The sequence below is a fragment of the Myxine glutinosa genome, chromosome 10, assembly GCF_964187855.1.
Source record: "Myxine glutinosa chromosome 10, kmMyxGlut1.1, whole genome shotgun sequence".
NCBI classification, from domain to species: Eukaryota; Metazoa; Chordata; class Myxini; order Myxiniformes; family Myxinidae; genus Myxine; species Myxine glutinosa.
This window is the reverse complement of record NC_136270.1, coordinates 13,642,731-13,661,104: the sequence shown is the minus strand read 5'-3', so window position 1 is coordinate 13,661,104 and position 18,374 is coordinate 13,642,731. Positions and strand designations below refer to the sequence as shown.

The window sequence follows — 18,374 nt, the reverse complement described above, 5'->3', positions numbered from 1 at the left end:
TGTCTCTAAAGGAGATTCTGTCTGCATCAAGTTCTAAGAGTAAACTGACTTCTATGTTCGCTCAGGGTTTGTTGGAACACTTCTCCGGTAACAATACCTTCAAACTAGTCGTCGTGTACAACACCAAGATCAAGGGTCACAATTTTGAAGATCATTCACACGAAGAAGCTGATACACTGATACCTCATCAAGTCTTGGCTTCTATCGCTGAAAGTGCTGAGAGATACATATGTGTTTGGTCACCCGACACAGACGTCCTCACGCTTCTCCTGGACCTGGTCTCTTGTGGTCGTCTTGGAGCTCAAGCTCGTCTGAAGTTTTTAACTGGTAAGGGAACGAAGTACCGCGAAATTGATGTGGTGGACCGAGTTGGAGTAATAGGTCTTCGGAAATGTCAAGGACTGATTGGACTCCACAATTTCTCTGGTGCTGACTGGGGTGGGAAATTCATGGGAATCACCAAGAAGACCTGGGTTGGTGCCTACATGAAGCTTGATGAAGATGATCCTGCCATCAGCTGCTTCCGGGAGCTTGGTGAGGGTCCTATCCCGACCACGCTGACGAATGGTGAACTGCCCTCTCAGGTCAAGGATTTGGAGAAGTTTGTCTGTCGCGTATACTGCTCGACCGGTCCTACAACCCTACCGGCGCTTAGATGGGAACTATTTCGGTCAAAAAACTTAGAGGGAGAGATGTTACCTCCTACTCGCGCTGCGTTATTGCCCCACATCCATCGTGCAAATTACATCGCCATGCGGGATAAATCATATACTCCAAACTGCCCGACTCGGCCTTCTATTGAACAAAATGGATGGACTGTAAAGAAAGGTCTATATGTTCCGGTGGGATGTCTCAACCTCCCTGCCCCAAAAGCTGTGATTGAGCTTACGAAATGTAAATGTAAATCAAGCTGCAAAGGCAGATGCAGTTGTTGGAAGAACGGTCTTCCATGCACTCCTCTATGTAAATGTTATGTCGATAACTGTGTAAATTTGGTCAGAAATGATATACTTAGCGAAGACGTTGACGAATAATCCATCCAGTAGTTTCGTTTGCATGATTCTCGGATGTGTTATCTTGAGAATTTAGAGGAATTGTGTTACATTTCTTAACTACTTGTGTCGATAATTGTGTACATTTGGTAAGAAATGATATAGTTAGTGAAGATTTTGACGAATAATCCGTCCAGTAATTTTAGTTTAAAAGCTATTTAATTATCAAAATTATCTTGCATGATTCTCGGATGTGTTATCTTGAGAATTTAGAGGAATTGTGTTACATTATTACATACTTGTGTAAACAAAAATATTTTGTGACATTAAACAAGCTAAACACACATAGTTTAGGAGTCGCGGAAGGCGAGAGAACGAGGCCATTCGTAGGGTTCGAAGATGGTTTATTGTAACAGCAAGATCCAGCACACTAAACTCGAACGGAAGTCAGCATGCTTATATAAAGCCAAAAGCCCTCTTCGGAGGGCGTGGCTCCGGCAACCGCGCGTGCGTCACGTCCGCACAACCACAAGTCCAAAAGGCCCGTGCACGTGTATTATGCCCAAATAAGGTAATCACATAAGGTAACCGCCACATGCGGTTACATGCACATAAGGTAACCGCCACATACGTCCCCCCAGAATGCACTCCACGGGCCTATGTGTAGGCTGAGGCGACCGAGGGGCTGGGCAAGTCCTCGGGGGAGGCTGCCGAGGTTCCTCGCGGGCCTCCCGAGGTTGCAGGTCACGGGTGCAGTGCCGAGAAGGCTCGAGCGGTGCACGCGAAAAGCGGGTGAGCCAACCGAGGGGCTGGTCAAGGCCTCGGGGGAGGCTGCCGAGGTTCCTCGCGGGCCTCCCGAGGATGCAGGGTCGGAGAAGTAGTTGCGGTTGTAGTTGTAGTTGCGCGAGGGTGACGAAACAGCCGTTCCGCCAACGTCAGTGCGCGCGAAGGTGACGAAGCGGCCGTGCCTTCGGAGGGTCTTGGAATAGGTTCGCCCCTTCGGTCGTAGAGGAGGAGCCGAGCGCGGTGCGCGAACCTCATAGTCATGGCCGTCGTCGTTACCGAAACTCCGGCATTTCAAAACCGCGTTCGAAACTGCGCCCGAAGCCGTGCGGGAGAAGCCCGCGTCACCAGCTTAGGTGGCTTCCCTGGCTAGGGCGCGCTTGCCGTGTTCGTTCGCAGCCCCCGAATCCGTTCGGGGGCAGTCGGAGGTCACCAGTTTAGGAGTCGCGGAAGGCGAGAGAACGAGGCCATTCGTAGGGTTCGAAGATGGTTTATTGTAACAGCAAGATCCAGCACACTAAACTCGAACAGAAGTCGGCATGCTTATATAAAGCCAAAAGCCCTCTTCGGAGGGCGTGGCTCCGGAAACCGCGCGTGCGTCACGTCCGCACAACCACAAGTCCAAAAGGCCCATGCACATGTATTATGCCCAAATAAGGTAATCACATAAGGTAACCGCCACATGCGGTTACCTGCACATAAGGTAACCGCCACAATAGTTCTGTATTTATATCATTTGTAAGACTTTTGCTATTTCGGTAAATATTTTCTAAATTTGACTAAGAATGGCTTTAAAACGTAGATCTATTTGTGACTGGCCAGTCTGATCGCAAAAATAACTGCTTCAGCCGTCTTCTCGTGCATGAAAACCCTCAGAGTTGTACTATATGACCAGGTTTTATCGCTACCTTCGAAATGACCTTGACCTTGGCATGGAACCTAACCGGAAGTCGGGGATGACCTTGGCATGGAACCTAACCGGAAGTCGGGGATCGCCACTTCCGGTCGCTTCGAAAGTATCATAAATGGATTTAGCGTCATCGAAAACCTCTCTAACGACCCCGAGATCGATAAAATCTCTCAGTTGTTAGGGGAGAAAGTCGCATGGTCAGTCCCGGGGGTCACTGGAAACAAAACACCCCATAAAAGGTGGTCCGGGGGTCGGAAAATTTGAACCCCATTATTTTCGAATAAATTGACCTAAAATCAATCCAACAAAGCAAAAAAATCAATTTTAGCACGCAAATCGCACGGGAGCTGTTTTTCATGACACCTCATACCACACTAAAAGTGCAATAATGGTTACAGAATTCACTCTGAGTATGAAACGTTGGCAGTTTGAACCCAACCCCGTTTGAGTCATACAAAAGACTTCGGAAATGGTACGTGCTGCTTCCATGCTTGACAGTGAGTATTTAAAAAGGATAGAGCATGGACAAACAACCATTGTGCAGGCTTGATGGGCCCAGTGGCCTTATCCTGCAAGGGAAGTCATCAACTAGAATGGCACTCGGTAGAGAGCATACCTCCACCAGGCTGAAGAGTTTACGTTTTGTAACCCACTGATTGGCCGGATCTAGATTCGGACCCGAGCCAAAATTTAATCGGTTTGTTCTTATCACTGAACTAACTCATCCACCAAGTTTAGTCAATATTTGTCCACAACTTTTTGAGATATCATGCTATGTATCGTTTTTGGCCCTATCTCCCAATGGTGAATAATCACTTTAAAAACTAGAACACCACTCAGTAGAGCGCATACTCCCGCCGTGGGTCAAGTTGGAGCCCTATCTTCCAATGGTAACAAATCCTTCAAAAAATTCCTGGATCCGGAATAATATCCTGAGCTTCACCAAAATCGAATCAATTCTTCCTTATCCCAAGGGCAATCGTCCCACCAACTTTCCTCCAAATCCGTTCAGAACTTTTCCAGATATCTTGTTCACAAACACACGAACACACATACATACACACACACACACACACACACACACACACACACACACACACACACACACACACACACACACACACACACACACACACACACACACACACGATCGAATGCATTACTCCCTAGCGGGAGTAATTACTAGAACGGCACTCAGTAGAGAGCATATTCCGCCTGGTTGGCCGTATCACTCAATGGTGAAGAATCACTTAAAAATTGTAATAATTCTCATATCCGAATCCATATCCAGATCTTCACCAAAATCGAATCGAATTACCTTGTCAGACACCCAACCCGTCCACCAAGTTTCGTGCAAATCCATCCACAACTTTTTGAGATATCCCGCTATGTATAGTTTTTGGCCCAATCTCCCATTGGTGAAGAATCACTTTAAAAATTCCAGTAGCCGGATCCGAATCCGGATCTTCACTAAAATCTAATCATTTCGTCCTTGTCACATACGCTACATCTCTGCCAAATTTCGTCCGAATCCGTCCACAACTTTTTGAGATATAATGTGCACAGACCAACAAACAGATTGGGTGTGAAAACATTACCTCCGTCAACCTTCTGTGACAGAGGTAACTAGAACGGCACTCAGTAGAGAGCATACCTCCGCCTGGTTGGCCATATCACTCAATGGTGAAGAATCACTTAAAAAGTACTACTGGCTGGATCCAGATCCAGATCCAGATCTTCACTAAAATTGAATCGATCCTTCCTCGTCACACACACAACCTGTCCACCAAGTTTCGTCCAAATCCGTCCACAACTTTTTGAGATATCCTGCTATGTATCGTATTCGTCCCCATCTCCCATTGATGAAGAATCACTTTAAAAATTCTAGTAGCCGGATCCGAACCGGATCTTCACCAAAATCTAATCATTTCATCAATGTCACATACACCACATCTCTGCCAAATTTCGTCCGAATCCGTCCACAACCGTCCACAAACAGACAGACAAAGGACAGACAAACAGACAGGGGTGAATACACAGCCTCCATCCACCTTTGGTGGCAGAGGTAACTAGAACGTCACTCGGTAGAGCACACACCTCTGCTAATCTGAACAGTTTATGTTTTGTATCCCACTGATAGGCTGGATCTGAACCAAAATCGAATCGGCTTGTTCTTGTCACTTCACCAACTCATCCACCTAGGTTTGTCATAACTCGGCCACAATGTTTTGAGATATCATGATATATATGTTTTTTGGCCCCATCTCTATTAGTGGTGAAGTATCACTTAAAATTTAATAAATACTAGCATCTGGATTCGGATCTTCACCAAAATTGAAACTATTTGTCATTGCCACACACCCAAATATAGAATTTTGGCCCTATTTCTCAATGTTGACGAGCCACTTAAAAATTATCGTTCCGGATCCTGATCAAAAATGCACGATGGTCACCTACACACACGATGGTCACCTATCCTTGGTTCGTCACCTACACACAAAAAAATTCAGAACGATTGCTTGAAAACTGGACAAAAATCGTGTGACAAACAGACAGACACTACAGACCAACATACTTGGCAAAATTTGTTCGCCAAGTAACAAATAGACAGGGCTGAAAACATAGTCTTTTTTTTCTTTTTTGTATACTGAATCGAGGCTCGTGGAAGAGCTAACATTTATTTCACAAACAAATCAACCAGACAAACAAAATATATAAAAAGAGGGAGCGGAAGACAAGATGGGGAGAGAAGGGGAAGCACACAAACACAACATTTGAGAGCAGGGAGATGTGTGGGAGGGAGAGGGCTTGGGGGGAGGTGGCATGGGAAGGGGGGGGAGAGGTATAAAACAAAAGGGTACCGAAATTAGCGGGGGTAGAAAAGATCAAGGTTTTGAATGGGGGAAGATAAGAGATGGTGGTGAACAGCTGTTTTAAAGACCTGGAGGGTGGAGTGGGATTGAAGAGAGTGAGGGAGTTTGTTCCAGAGGCGGGAGAAAAGAGGAATGAAGGAGTGAAGGTGAGCAGAAAGTCTTGATTTTGGCAGTTTAACCATAAGAGGGTTGCAGGCAGATCTTGTGCGACCTGTAGGAATATTTGGGGGACAGAGCCCAGAGAGAGCTGGTGGGGCAAGGCCAGAGAGGAGTCGGTAGAAGACGGAAAGACCACCAACCTGCCTGCGGTGAGTGAGTGAAAGGCCCTTGGAGTTAGCTTCATCGCGGGAGATTCCAATGATTCTGAACGCTTTGGTTTCAACAGCGTGAAGACGAGCTAGGTGTGAGGCAGGAGCACCAGACCAGAGGGGAGAGCAGTATTCCATAGAGCTGCGGATGAAGGCCTTGTAAGTGGTGAGGAGCTCAGGTGTACAAAGGAAGGACTTCGCACGACGCAGGATGCCCAGTCGGCGACTGGCTTTGGAGGCCAGATTTGAAATGTGGTTTTCGCAGGAAAGATCATGGCAGATAGTGAGACCCAAAAGATTGAGTGACAGAACTTCTTGGAGAGGATTATTCAGAAAGTGGATGGGAGGGTTGTCCAGTCGGTCTTTTCAGAGAGACATCGTAAGAGTGTGAGATTTGTCAGGATTGAAAGACATGTTCCATTTGTTTGCCCAGTCTGTGATTTTGTCCAGGTCTGCAGAGAGTGAGGAGGCTGCAGACTGCCGATCTGAGGGATGAGGAATGGAGCGACAGAGAGTAGAGTCGTCAGCAAAGAGATAGAGAGGATTTTCAAGAGAGTCAGAGAGATCATTGATGAAGACCAGAAAAAGCACAGGGCCCAGAACACTGCCTTGGCGAACTCCAGCCTGAACAGGAAGAGGAGATGAGAGAAACCCATTCAGGGCCACACGTTGACTACGACCAGAGAGGAAGTCCGCCAGCCATGCGTGGAGATTTCCATGGATACCAAAGGAGGAGGGTTTGGTGAGCAGAGCGGGGTGCCAGACCGTATCAAAGGCACGTGAAATGTCAAGGGAGACAGCTCTAATTTCCTGTTTGGCGTTGAGGACCTCCATCCATTGTTGAGAAAGCAGAAGCAGCATGTCCAGAGTAGAGTGACCAGGTCTAAAACCAAATTGATGGTCAGAGATCAAGCCATTGGAGAAGAGGAAAGATTTCATATCTGAAGCAATGATGGATTCCATGACTTTGCTGATAATTGGGAGAAGGCTGATTGGTCTATAGTTGCTCGGATCTGTTTTTGCACCTTTTTGTGCAAAGCGGTGATGTTGGCTGATTTCCAAGCAGATGGCAGATGACCTTGAGCAAAAGAGAGGGTGAAGAGAACAGAAAGGGGGAGTGAAAGAGCGGAAGAACATGATTTTAGGACCCGTGGGCTGATGCTGTCAGGACCAGTTGCAGAATCAGAGTCGAGGGTTGACAGAAACTTTTCCACCTCATAAAATATAAATAACCACCTTTAGAGGCCATTTTTCCCCGCAAAGCGGGGGTTGGCCTTTTTCGGGAACCATGGTTGTTGTTGTTTTTTGGTCCCCTTTTTGAAGCAATGTTTTACGGCCGGATGCCCTTCCTGACGACAACCCTTTTTGCCGCCTTTAACGACAAACAGGGAATTACCAGTGAACTGGTACTCAATTGTCACCTTGTCAGAAGGAAAGGACACAGAATCCAGGAGCAGCTGGGTACGACTGGGTACGGTGGGTACAGAGAGGGATGGGTTTGGGACACAAGATTTAGAGGCAAACACAGAGTTGAGGCATTCAGCTTTTTCACGTGCGGAGTCAGCCGTGTAGCCATTTGAGGTGAGGGAGGGGATGGAGGGGGAACAAACACCAGAAACAGTTTTTACCAGACGCCACCAGAATTTGGAAGAGGGAGACAGATAAGAGAGTTCGGTCTTGAGAACGGTGAGATATTGTTTCCTGGCTCTCCTGAGGGTGGACACACACTTGTTTCGGGCTTTGTGAAAGGAAATGAGATTTCCTTCCGTTGGATTTGCTTTCCAGGAGACGAAAGCAAGTTGTTTCTGGGCAACAGCCTCACCACAAGATTCCGTGTACCATGGACGGGAGGAAGGGTATGACTACTGAAGACGAGATGGGATAAATCTGTGCATGAGAGAGAGCAATTTACTTTGAAAGAATTCCCAGGATGAGTTGATGTCAGAGGCGGTAGAGATGGGAGACCAGTCCAGATGATTGTTGGCTGCTTGAAGACCGTGCCAGTTGGCCTGAGTGAAATGCCAGACTCGCCGACGCTGAGGAGGCTCTCTGAGAATGGTCAGAGAGATGTCCACTTTAACAAGCACATGATCAGATGAGCCGATTGGAGCAGAAGAAGAGCAGCAGACATTTTCAGGGAAGTTAGTCATAACCAAGTCCAGAAGAGAAGATGCTCCGTTGACCGAGATCCGGGTCGGGAAATTTACAGATTGTGTCAGTCCCAGTGAGTCGCAGAAGTCCTTTGCTGAAGAGCCATGGCTGGTGAGAGATGAACCCACACCCAGCCAACTGGCATGGTGACAATTGAAATCACCACATATGAGGAAGAGAGAGTTGGGATGGGTAGATAGAAGTTGGTCCATATTATCAGACAGCGAGATGTAGATGGAGTCATCACTGTTTGGTGGACGGTACAACACACATATGAACAAAAGGTGGGAGCGAACGGGAAGCCGTAGCCAAAGGTATTCCTGGGGGTGAGGTGGAGAGAGGGCAGTGGAGGGCGAGTGAGGAAGAGAGTTTTCTATAAAGATAGCAACCCCACCTCCAGGACGAGGCTCAGGTCTATCATACCGGAGGAGGGAGTAACCTGGGAGAGATACCAAGGCATCAGAGACATCATGAAGGAGGAAAGTTTCTGTTAAGCAGATCACATCTGGTTTGTCAGAAGCAACCTGTATGGAGAGATCAGTCAAGTTTGAGCGAAGGCCCCGGATGTTTGAGGTCCATACCGTTAATGAAGAGGAAGGGAGAGCATCGGATACAGAACAGGGGGGGGGGGGGGGTAGGGTAAGATGTGGAAGAGGAGGAAGAGGTAGGGAGAGCTGTTGAAGGTGTGTCAGAGATTTCAGAATAGCTTGGAGAAAGGGAAGAATGAGGTGGACAAAAGGTTTGATTGAGATTGGGTGAGGCACAGTGAGGTGTTATTTGAGGAGGGGGAAGTGCGAGGCAGAAGGTTGGGGGAGATGAAGGTGAAAGTTGGAAGGGGGAAGAAGCAGGGAGGATGCTTTGAGGAGGAGGGGTGAGAGGGGAGTCTAGGAGGGGAGGAGTGAGGGAGAATCTCGGAGGGGAGGGGTGTGGGGGGAGTTTAGGAGGGAGGGGAGGGAAGGGGCAAGGGGGGAGATTTGAAAGGGATGGGTGATGGGGAAGATTTGGAGGGGAGGGGCAAGAGGGTAGATTTGGAGGGGAGGGGTGATGGGGAAGTTTTGGAGGGGAGGGGTGATGGGGAAGTTTTGGAGGGAAGGGGTGATGGGGAAGATTTGGAGGGGAGGGGCAAGGGGGAAGATTTGAAAGGGATGGGTGATGGGGAAGATTTGGAGGGGAGGGCAAGGGGGAATATTTGAAAGAGATGGGTGATGGGGAAAATTTGGAGGGGAGGGGTAAGGGGGTAGATTTGGAGGGGAGTGGTGATGGGGAAGTTTTGGAGGGGAGGGGTGAGATTGGATTTTGAAAAGTGTACGATTCATGGGAAACGAACATTTTTTGCAAAATGAGTTTGAGACCTTAGAGTCAAAAATACGTTTGAGGACGCTGAAGGAGGGGTGGAGGGCTGGAGAGTTTAGGGAATGTAGAACAGAGGAACTGTGAGAAATAACTAGAAAGCATCTCAAAATGAGATGCATCTCAAAATGCAAAGCCCATCCGCATCTGTCACATAACTAGAAAGCATCTGAAAATGCAAAGCCCATCCGCATTGGCTTTGCACTCAAGCTTATATGCTTGTGAGAATCAACATCTCTATGGCTATTCTCAGAGAGCTGCATCAACGCCAGCAAGTCTGACAATTCACTCAGGCATATTTGTGGGGATGGCAATCAAACATCTCTGTTCAGGACTACTCTCCCATATCTACTGCCCCTGATGTTAACTCAGCCTGGGAATTCTTACACAGCATCCTGCTCTCTTTTATGCACAAATTAATCCCATCTCATCTTCAGTTATCCTGCCCTTCTTCCACCTATAGTAGACTGAATCCTCTGGTGAGGCGGTTGCTCCGAAACAACTTGCCCTTTGTTCATGGAGAGCAAACCCGACCGAAGGAAATGTCAGCCCATTCCACAAAGCCTGCAACAGGTGTGTGTCCACTCTCAGGTGAGCCAGAAAACAACATCTGTACAACCTCAAGATTAAACTTTTAAACTCATCTCCCTCCTTAAAAACCTGGTGGAGCCTTGTTTAGTCCTTGTTAAACCTTGGTGGAGCCTCTGGTGTATGCTCCCCCTCCATCCCTTCCTTCTCTTCAGATGGCACCACCATCAATTCTGCTCGTGAGAAGGCCGAATGCCTCAATTCTGTGTTTGTTTCCAAATATTTTGTCCCCAAACCCTCACTATCTGTACCCTCTGTACAAGAATTCCCAGGTTGAGTTAATACCAGGGGCGGTAGATATGGAGAACTGCTCTGGAGATGGGTGCTTGCAGTCCTTGCCAGTTTGCCTTTGTGAACTGCCAGAATCACAAGCATTCAGACAGCTCTCTGTGAATTGCCAGAGAATTGTTGACTTTCATAAGCATATACAAGCACAATTTCACAAGTGAACCGTCAGACTTTCAGATGAACCAATTGGAGCCGAGGAAGAACAAGAGACATTTATAGGGAAGTTTGTTATCACCAAGTGAAGAAGGGGGAATTTGTCATGAGGAGAAATCCAGGTTGGAAAGTTCACAGATCGAGTCAATCCTATGGAGTCACCAAAGTTCTTCGCTGAAGTGTGAAGTGCGAGAAGTATCAACACCCAATTTGCATGGTGACAATTTAAATCACCACATATGAGGAAGAGAGAGTTGGGATGAGTGGTTAAAAGTTGATTCATGTTGTCTGAGAGACATGTAGATGGAGTCATCACTATTTGTAGGACGGTACAACACACAGATAAACATGAAGTGGGAATGGAGGGAAATCACAGTGGAGGTACTCCTGGTGTTAGGAGGTGTAATATCAGTACAAGGGCACTGAACATCGTCCACGGTACACTGAATCTTGTGGTGAGGCAGTTGCCCTGAAACCAACTTGCCTTTGCCTCTTGGAAGGCTAATCCAACTGAAGGCAATCTCAGTTCCTTCCACCAAGCTCGGAGCAAGTGTGTGTCTACCCTCAGGAGAACCAGGAAGCACTATCTCTCTACTGTCAAGACTGAACTCACAAACCTGTCTCCTTCCTCCAAATCCTGATGGCATCTGGTCAAATCTGTTTCTGGTGTTTGTTCCCCCTCCATCCCCTCCCTTACCTCAAATGGCTACACAGCTGACTCCACACGTGACAAAGCCGAATGCCTCAACTCTGTGTTTGCGTCAAAATCTTGTGTCCCAAACCCATCTCTCTCTGTACCCACCTTACCAGTCGCATCCAGCTGCTCCTGGACTCTGTGTCCTCTCCTGACAAGGTGGAGAAGTTTCTGTCAAACCTCGACTCTGATTCTGCAACTGGACCAGATGGCATCAGCCCAACGGGTCCTAAAATCCTGCTCTGCCGCTATTTCAAACCCTCTCTCTATTCTCTTCACCCTCTCTTTTGCTCAACGTCATCTGCCATCAGTTTGGAAATCAGCCAACATTACTGCTTTACACAAAAAAGGTGCAAAAACAGATCCTTGCAACTACAGACCAATCAGCCTGCTCCCAATTATCAGCAAAGTCACGGAATCTTTCGTTGCTTCGGATATCAAATCCTTCCTCTTCTCATATGGCTTGATCTCTGATCATCAATTTGGTTTCAGACCAGGTCACTCTACTCTGGACATGCTGCTTCTGCTGTCTCAACAATGGATGGAGGTCCTCAATGCCAAACAGGAAATCAGAGCTGACTCCCTTGACATATCACGTGCCTTCGACACGGTCTGGCACCCCGCTCTGCTCACCAAACTATCCTCCTATGGTATCCATGGAAATCTCCACGCATGGCTTGTGTACTTCCTCTCTGGTCATAGTCAACATGTGAACCTGAATGGATTTCTCTCATCCCCCTTCCTGTTCAGGCTGGAGTTCCCCAAGGCAGTGTTCTGTGCATTTTTTCTGGTCTTCTGGTCTTCATTCATTAAATTTTTCATAATAAACATAGATTAAACTTCCACAAAAAAATTATTGTCTCCATTAATGATCCCTCCGATTCACCGGAAAATCCTCTCCATCTCTTTGCTGATGACTGCACTCTCCGCCGCTCCATTCCTCATCCCTCAGATCGGCAGTCTGCAGCCTCCTCACTCTCTGCAGACCTCGAAAATATCAGACTGGTCAAACAAGTGGAATATGTCTTTCAATCCTGACAAATCTCACACTCTTACTATGTCTCTCCAAAAAGACCGATTGGACAACCCTCCCATCTACCTCCACAACAATCCTCTCCAAGAAGTTCTGTCTCTCAAGGTTTTGGGTCTCACTATCTGCCATGATCTTTCCTGGGGAAACCACATTTCCAAGCTGGCCTCCAAAGCCAGTCGCCGACTGGGCATCCTCCGTCGTGTGAAGTCCTTCCTTGGCAAATCTGACCTCCTCACCACATACAAAGATTTCATCCGCAGCTCAATGGAATACTGCTCTCCCCTCTGGGCTGGTGCTCCTGCCTCACACCTAGCTCGGCACGCTGTTAAAACCAAAGCTTTCAGAATCATTGGAATCTCTCATGATGAAGCTAATTCCGAGGGCCTTTCACTCACTCACCGGCAGGCAGGTTGGTGGTCTTTCTGTCTTCTACCGACTTCTCTCCACCCTAGCTCCCCCAGCTCTGCCTGTGCTCTGTCCCCCAAATATTCCTCCAGGTCGCACAAGATCTGCCAGCAACCCTCTTCTGGTGAAACTGCCAAAATCAAGACTCTCTGCTCACCTTCACACTTTCATTCCTCTTTACTCCCGCCTCTGGAACAAACTCCCTCACTCTCTTCAATCCCACTCCTCCCTCCAGGTCTTTAAAACAGCTGTCCACCACCATCTCTTATCTTCCCCCATCCAAAACCTTGATCTTTTCTACCCCCGTTAATTTACCCCAGATCCACTTTTTTGAAATACCAATTTCTTTCCTGGAAGTCCTAGCAGTGTACATGTGTTTTATACCTCTTCCATGCCCCCCACCCCCCTTCTCATGCCTCCTCCCCCCAAGGGCTCTCCCTCCCACAGATCTCCCGTTGTTCCTGTTCTCTACTGTTGTACTTGTGTGCTTCCCCCTCTATCCCCATCTTGTCTCCCGCTCCCTTTTGTTATATGTTTTATGTGTCCGTTTTTTTTTGTGATTAATGTTAGCTCTTGCACAAGCCTCGATCTTGTATACAAAAAAAAAAAAAAAGCGGTGAGCAATTGAGTTATTGATGGAAAGTGCTACTCCACCGCCAGGGTGGGGTTCAGGCCTATCAAATTGAAGGAGCCAATAGCTGGGGAGAGACACGAAGGAGTCAGGGATGTCCTGTGGGAGGAAGGAATCTATTTAACAGATGATGTCCGGTTTGTTGGCGGCGGCCTGGATTGAGAGATATGTCAGGTTGGAGGGGAGGCCTCGGGTGTTTGAAGTCCACACAGTTAGGGACAGGAGAGGAGGCGTTGCGAGAGTGCAGGATGGGGGAGGAAGGCTTTGCAGGGGTGGGTTGAGAGGGAGGCTGTGAGGGGTGGGGTGAGAGGGAAGGTTTGACGGGCGGGATGAAAGGGAAGGTTTGAGGGGTGGGTAGAGGGGGAAGGTTTGAGTGGGTGAGTTGAGAGGGAAGCATTGAAGGGTGGGGTGATGATGGATGCAGAAAGGGGTGGGGGGAATAATGCTTTGCAAGGGTGGGTAGGGGGGAGCACAAAGAGGGGAGATTAAGTGAAGGATGCTGATTCTAAATTCCCAAATTGGATAAAAGGAGATAAAGATCATGGGATGGAAGGTAATAACTTTTGTTGAATGCACGAACAAAGAGGTGGTGCTGTATGTGTGGGAGGAAGGTTCGTAGAGCAAGCGCTTAGCTGACAGAAAATTTTGGAAAAGAATGTTTGTGAAGAAGAAGAGAAGTATAAATAGTTTGAGGTGAAGAAGAAGAAGAAGAAGAGGAAGAAGAACACGTGGGTTACTGTAGAGAAATAATGAAAGTGAAGCAATTTCAAATGTTTTTAAAGGAAGAAGCATTTATTTTTGATGAAAATTCAGTTTGGAGATATTGAGAAAAGGGGAAAGAAGGAATGGAGAACAGAAATACAGCCAGAAGGAAATTCACAAATTCACAAACAGAATAAGATCATTGTGGAGTGGGGGAAAAAACATTAGTACGTTTTTGTTTTGTTTTTTGCAAGGAGCACAAATAGGATAACATTGAGGAGATAGAAGTCAACTATTTGGGAATAAAGGAGCAAAATGGGGGACACAAAGACAAAACGGGGCACAGAATTTTCACAGTTACTATCCAAGGAGCAGCTAAAGTTGGCCTTGAACAATGCGAAAACAAATTTGACAAATACAGCATTGCAACAAGATCCGATTTTGAACACGAAAAATTGGATGGGATACAACAGCAACACAGGTACAAAGATACAGTGCCTTCAGAAAGCATACACATCCCTTGCCTCTTTTCACATTTTGTTGTGTTACGGCCTGAATTTAAAGTGGATTAAATTGAGATTTGTTTTTTGTCACTGATCTACACATAATACACCCACAATGTAAAAGTGGATTCTTTTGTTTGTTTTTTTGAAATTATTACATAATAATTAAACATGAAATACAGAATTATCTAATTTACATAAGTATTCAACCCCCTGAGTCGAAACTTCGTAGAAGTGCCTTTCACAGTGATTAGAGCTTCAAGTCTTCTTGGGTATGTCTGTACCAGCTTTGCACATCTGGATTTGGGGAGTTTCTCCCATTCTTACTTGTAGATTTGCTCAATCTATGTCAAGTTGGATGGGGAGCATCGGTGAACAGCAATCTTCAAGTCTTTCCACAGATTCTCAATGGGATTCAAGTCTGGGCTTTCGCTGGACCATTCAAGGACTTTCACATTCTTCTTGAGAAGCAATTCCAGTGTTACTCTGGCTGTATGCTTGGGGTCATTGTCTTATTGAAACGTACATCTTCGCCACAGTCCAAGGTATTTTGCACACTGAAGCAGGTTCTCCTCAAGGATTTGCCTGTATTTGGCTCCATTAATTGTTCCCTGTATTCTTACAAGTCTCCCAGTCCCTGCCGCTGAAAAGCATCCCCAAAGCATGATGCTGCCACCACCAAGCCTCACGGCAGGGATGGTGTTAGATGGGTGATTAGCTGTGTTCGGTTTCAGCCTGACATAGCATTTTGCATTCAGGCCAAAGAGTTCGAATTTTGTCTCATCAAACCACAGAATATTTTGCCTCATGCTCTCAGTCTTTCATGCGCCTTTTTGCAAACTCCAGGCATGCTGCCATGTGCCTTTTTCTCAGGAGTGGCTTCCGTCTAGCCACTCTCCCATAAAGCCTAGATTTGTGAAGCGCTGCAAAGACTGTTGTCCTTCCTGCAAGGAACACGGTAGTTCTGAGGGTAGTCATTGGGGTCTTGGTCACCTCCCTGACTAAGGTTCTTCTTGCCCCGGTTGCTCAGTTTCGTCGGACGGCCAGCTCTCGTAAGAGTCTGAGAAAGAACATATTCTTTCCAATTCCTAATGATGGATCTCACTGTGCTCTTGGGAACTTTCACCACTCTACAAATTGCTTTGTACCCTTCCCCAGTTATAGTCCTCCTCACAAGTCTCTCTCGGAATTCTACAGACAGTTCCTTGGACTTCATGGTATGGTTTCTGCTCTGAAATGTACCATTAACTGTGGCACCTTATATAGAAAGCTGTTTCTTTTCAGTCATGTCCAATCAATTGAATTGGCCACAGGTGGGCTCCAATGAAGTTGTCGAGGCATCTCAGGGATGATCAAAGGAAATTGGATTGACTTGAGCTCAATTTGGAGTGTCATAGCAAAGGGGTTGAATACTTATTGACTCAAGACATTTAAACTTTTCATTTTTATTATTTTGTTAAAATTTCTATGAAAAAAATCCACTTTGACATTATGGGGTATTATGTGTAGATCAGTGACAAAAAAATCTCAATTTAATCCATTTTACATTCTGATGGTGCTGTAGGTGACAAGAACAAGCCGATTAGATTTTGGATCAGGTCTGGATCTAGATCCAGTCTATCAGTGGGATATAAAAGGTAAACTGTTCAGCCTGATGAAGGTTTGCGCTCTACCGAGTGCTGTTCTAGTCATGTATGTACTCTAGCATTATAGAAACGCTAGCAATAGACTGAATACACTTTTTTTCAGAATCATAAAAAGCCCCCTTTCCCTTCCCCCAGAGTGTGAATGACCATCGCAACAAAAAAAAGATTGCCCTATCATTCCCTGGCCTGAGATGTTTCCATTGAGGAGTGAAAGCACCAGGTAGAATAAAATCTGTTTTTCTCATTCAATTCCCCCCCCCCCCCCCCCCCCCCAACGTCTCTTGGCAGTGCTGTATGTGTCGTGTTGTTGTGGAATTACGTTTGAAAACTCTTAATAATGGCTTAAAATTTTCATAAAGCGCCCTCCGTAACTCTTGCCACCACGCTATTCACAGGTCCGAGACATTTCTGTATAAATATTACATACATGCCTATGTCGATTGGCTTCCGAGTATAAATACACGAGCACCTCCTTTATAAGGAATATATATTGCAATAAACACACCTCAAATAAATATTGGGAATTTAAAAAAAACTACATCATTGCGCTATTGGATCACAATGGCAGGAAAGTTACTCTAAAGAGAAACTGCATGCAATACACTTACACAGGTGAATAAAATACAAGAATAATAATTAAATTGAGGTTTGCAACACACCTGTAGTGTGACTTCACAACAGTGTTGTATTCTGGCAATAGAGATGGCACTTGAACATAGTTCTGGCCTGTCCTGTAAGGAGATGCCGATTTGCTTGCTGCGTCTTTCTGCCCACCAGCTGAGTGTCGGCTTCCTCTCGACTTACGATTTTGTAGTTCTTGTTGTTGCTGATGATTATGCTGTCGGCGACCACGAACAACATCACCAACTGCACCAAGGCCTAAATGCCACATTTCAGCAATGTCTAGGACCAGGCAAACGGCAGCCACGCCATACATGATGAGCAGGAAGATGGATTTCTCACGAGGTCGGGACACAAAGCAGTCGACCTTGTGTGGACACGGATCTCTGGTACACTCAAAACGTGGTATTACCTCAACGCCATAAAGTAAGTATTGGCCAAACAGAAAGGCCCCCTCAAGCAGCGTGCGCATGATCAGCTGCAAGATGTAAGCTTGCATTAGGCCATCTTGCTGGATACGTCTCCGCCCATCATGTCTCTTATCCCCGCTGCTCGACTTTCCCGCAGTTTCCTTCCTTCCCTCTCTCTCCTCTTCTTCAAACACCATGGGGTCTTCCTCACCATTATCTTCAGCTTCCTCGAAAGCACGGTCTGGCCCTCTTCGCACAAGCGGTGTACGCTTCCTTTTCCTTGGCGGATAGTCCAAATCCATCCTGACGTAGGAGAGAAAGGAGAATTACACGATAATTTAAACAAAAACTAATGTAAGGCAAAACACAAAGGCAAAAGAGTGCAAGACAGCACAGAAGACAATGTGGAGGAGGATGGTAAAATGTGGAAAGGAATTCTAAGTTTAAGAGACTAGAAAAAAAGAAATCAGTTGAAGTTACAGTACAAAATAACGAAGTCATTTGAACCCAATGAACAAAGTAAAATTATTTTCCTTTGCATATTTATTTATATAAAACTTCAATATTTTTGGCCTATTAACATTGGTCAAAGATAAGAAAACCCATTTTAATGTTAGACCAAAGAAAATAATTTGTTTATTTGCAAGAAAACAAAAGAAAAATTGAAAAACAACATAAAACAAAAGAAAAACCACAGAAAAATTGGAAGAAAAGAGACTATTCGATGAAAGCCATTACAATGTAATCAAACAGGTGGCTGGATGTACCTTGCGATTCGGTGAATAGCGAAAGCGAGATAAATGAGGGTAGGTGTTGCCACCAGAATTGCTTGGAAAATCCAGAAGCGGACATGCGAAAGCGGTGCAAATGAATCATAACACACGTTCTCACAGCCTGGCTGCTGCGTGTTGCACACGAATTTGCTTTGTTCATCATAGTAGATCGATTCTCCACCGACTGCCGTGAGCACTATGCGGAACACCAGGAAAACCGTGAACCAGATCTTGCCCACGAATGTGGAGTGCTGATGAACTTCCTCAAGGAGTCGGGTAAGGAAGCTCCAGCTCATTTTCTCTCACTTTCACGGAGCCTGTGAGATGCAAATGAAAGGTGAACTCAGCATACATCATGTTGCAATGTCAAGTAATCTTCAAATTCAAATCTGTGGCAGTTTAGATGATTAACAGTTGCAAATGCAAATTGCCCTGAGGGCAGAAAAAAGCATTGAAAATAGCAAAAGTCATAGGTTATTTATCATGTGGAGGAGTTATCATGTTCATCATTCTGTGCATAAACTTTCAACAGAAATCTATACAGCCATCAAGGCTCACAT

At 46.0% G+C, this 18,374-nt stretch overlaps 1 protein-coding gene across 4 annotated transcripts in view; it reads right to left on the bottom strand.

The window, feature by feature from the left end:
- The window catches only part of LOC137434223 (gap junction gamma-1 protein), a 135,876-nt gene that overhangs the window by 9,735 nt on the left and 107,767 nt on the right, over positions 1 to 18,374 (bottom strand). For all 4 annotated transcript variants that reach the window (XM_068127013.2, XM_068127012.2, XM_078785351.1 and 1 more), the window contains 2 exons: positions 17,809 to 18,131; positions 16,670 to 17,344 (listed from right to left, as the gene is read on the bottom strand). In XM_068127013.2, the coding sequence (XP_067983114.1) occupies positions 16,670 to 17,344; positions 17,809 to 18,110 (977 nt within the window). In that variant the 5' untranslated portion in view covers positions 18,111 to 18,131. The remainder of the gene's footprint in view (positions 1 to 16,669; positions 17,345 to 17,808; positions 18,132 to 18,374) is intronic.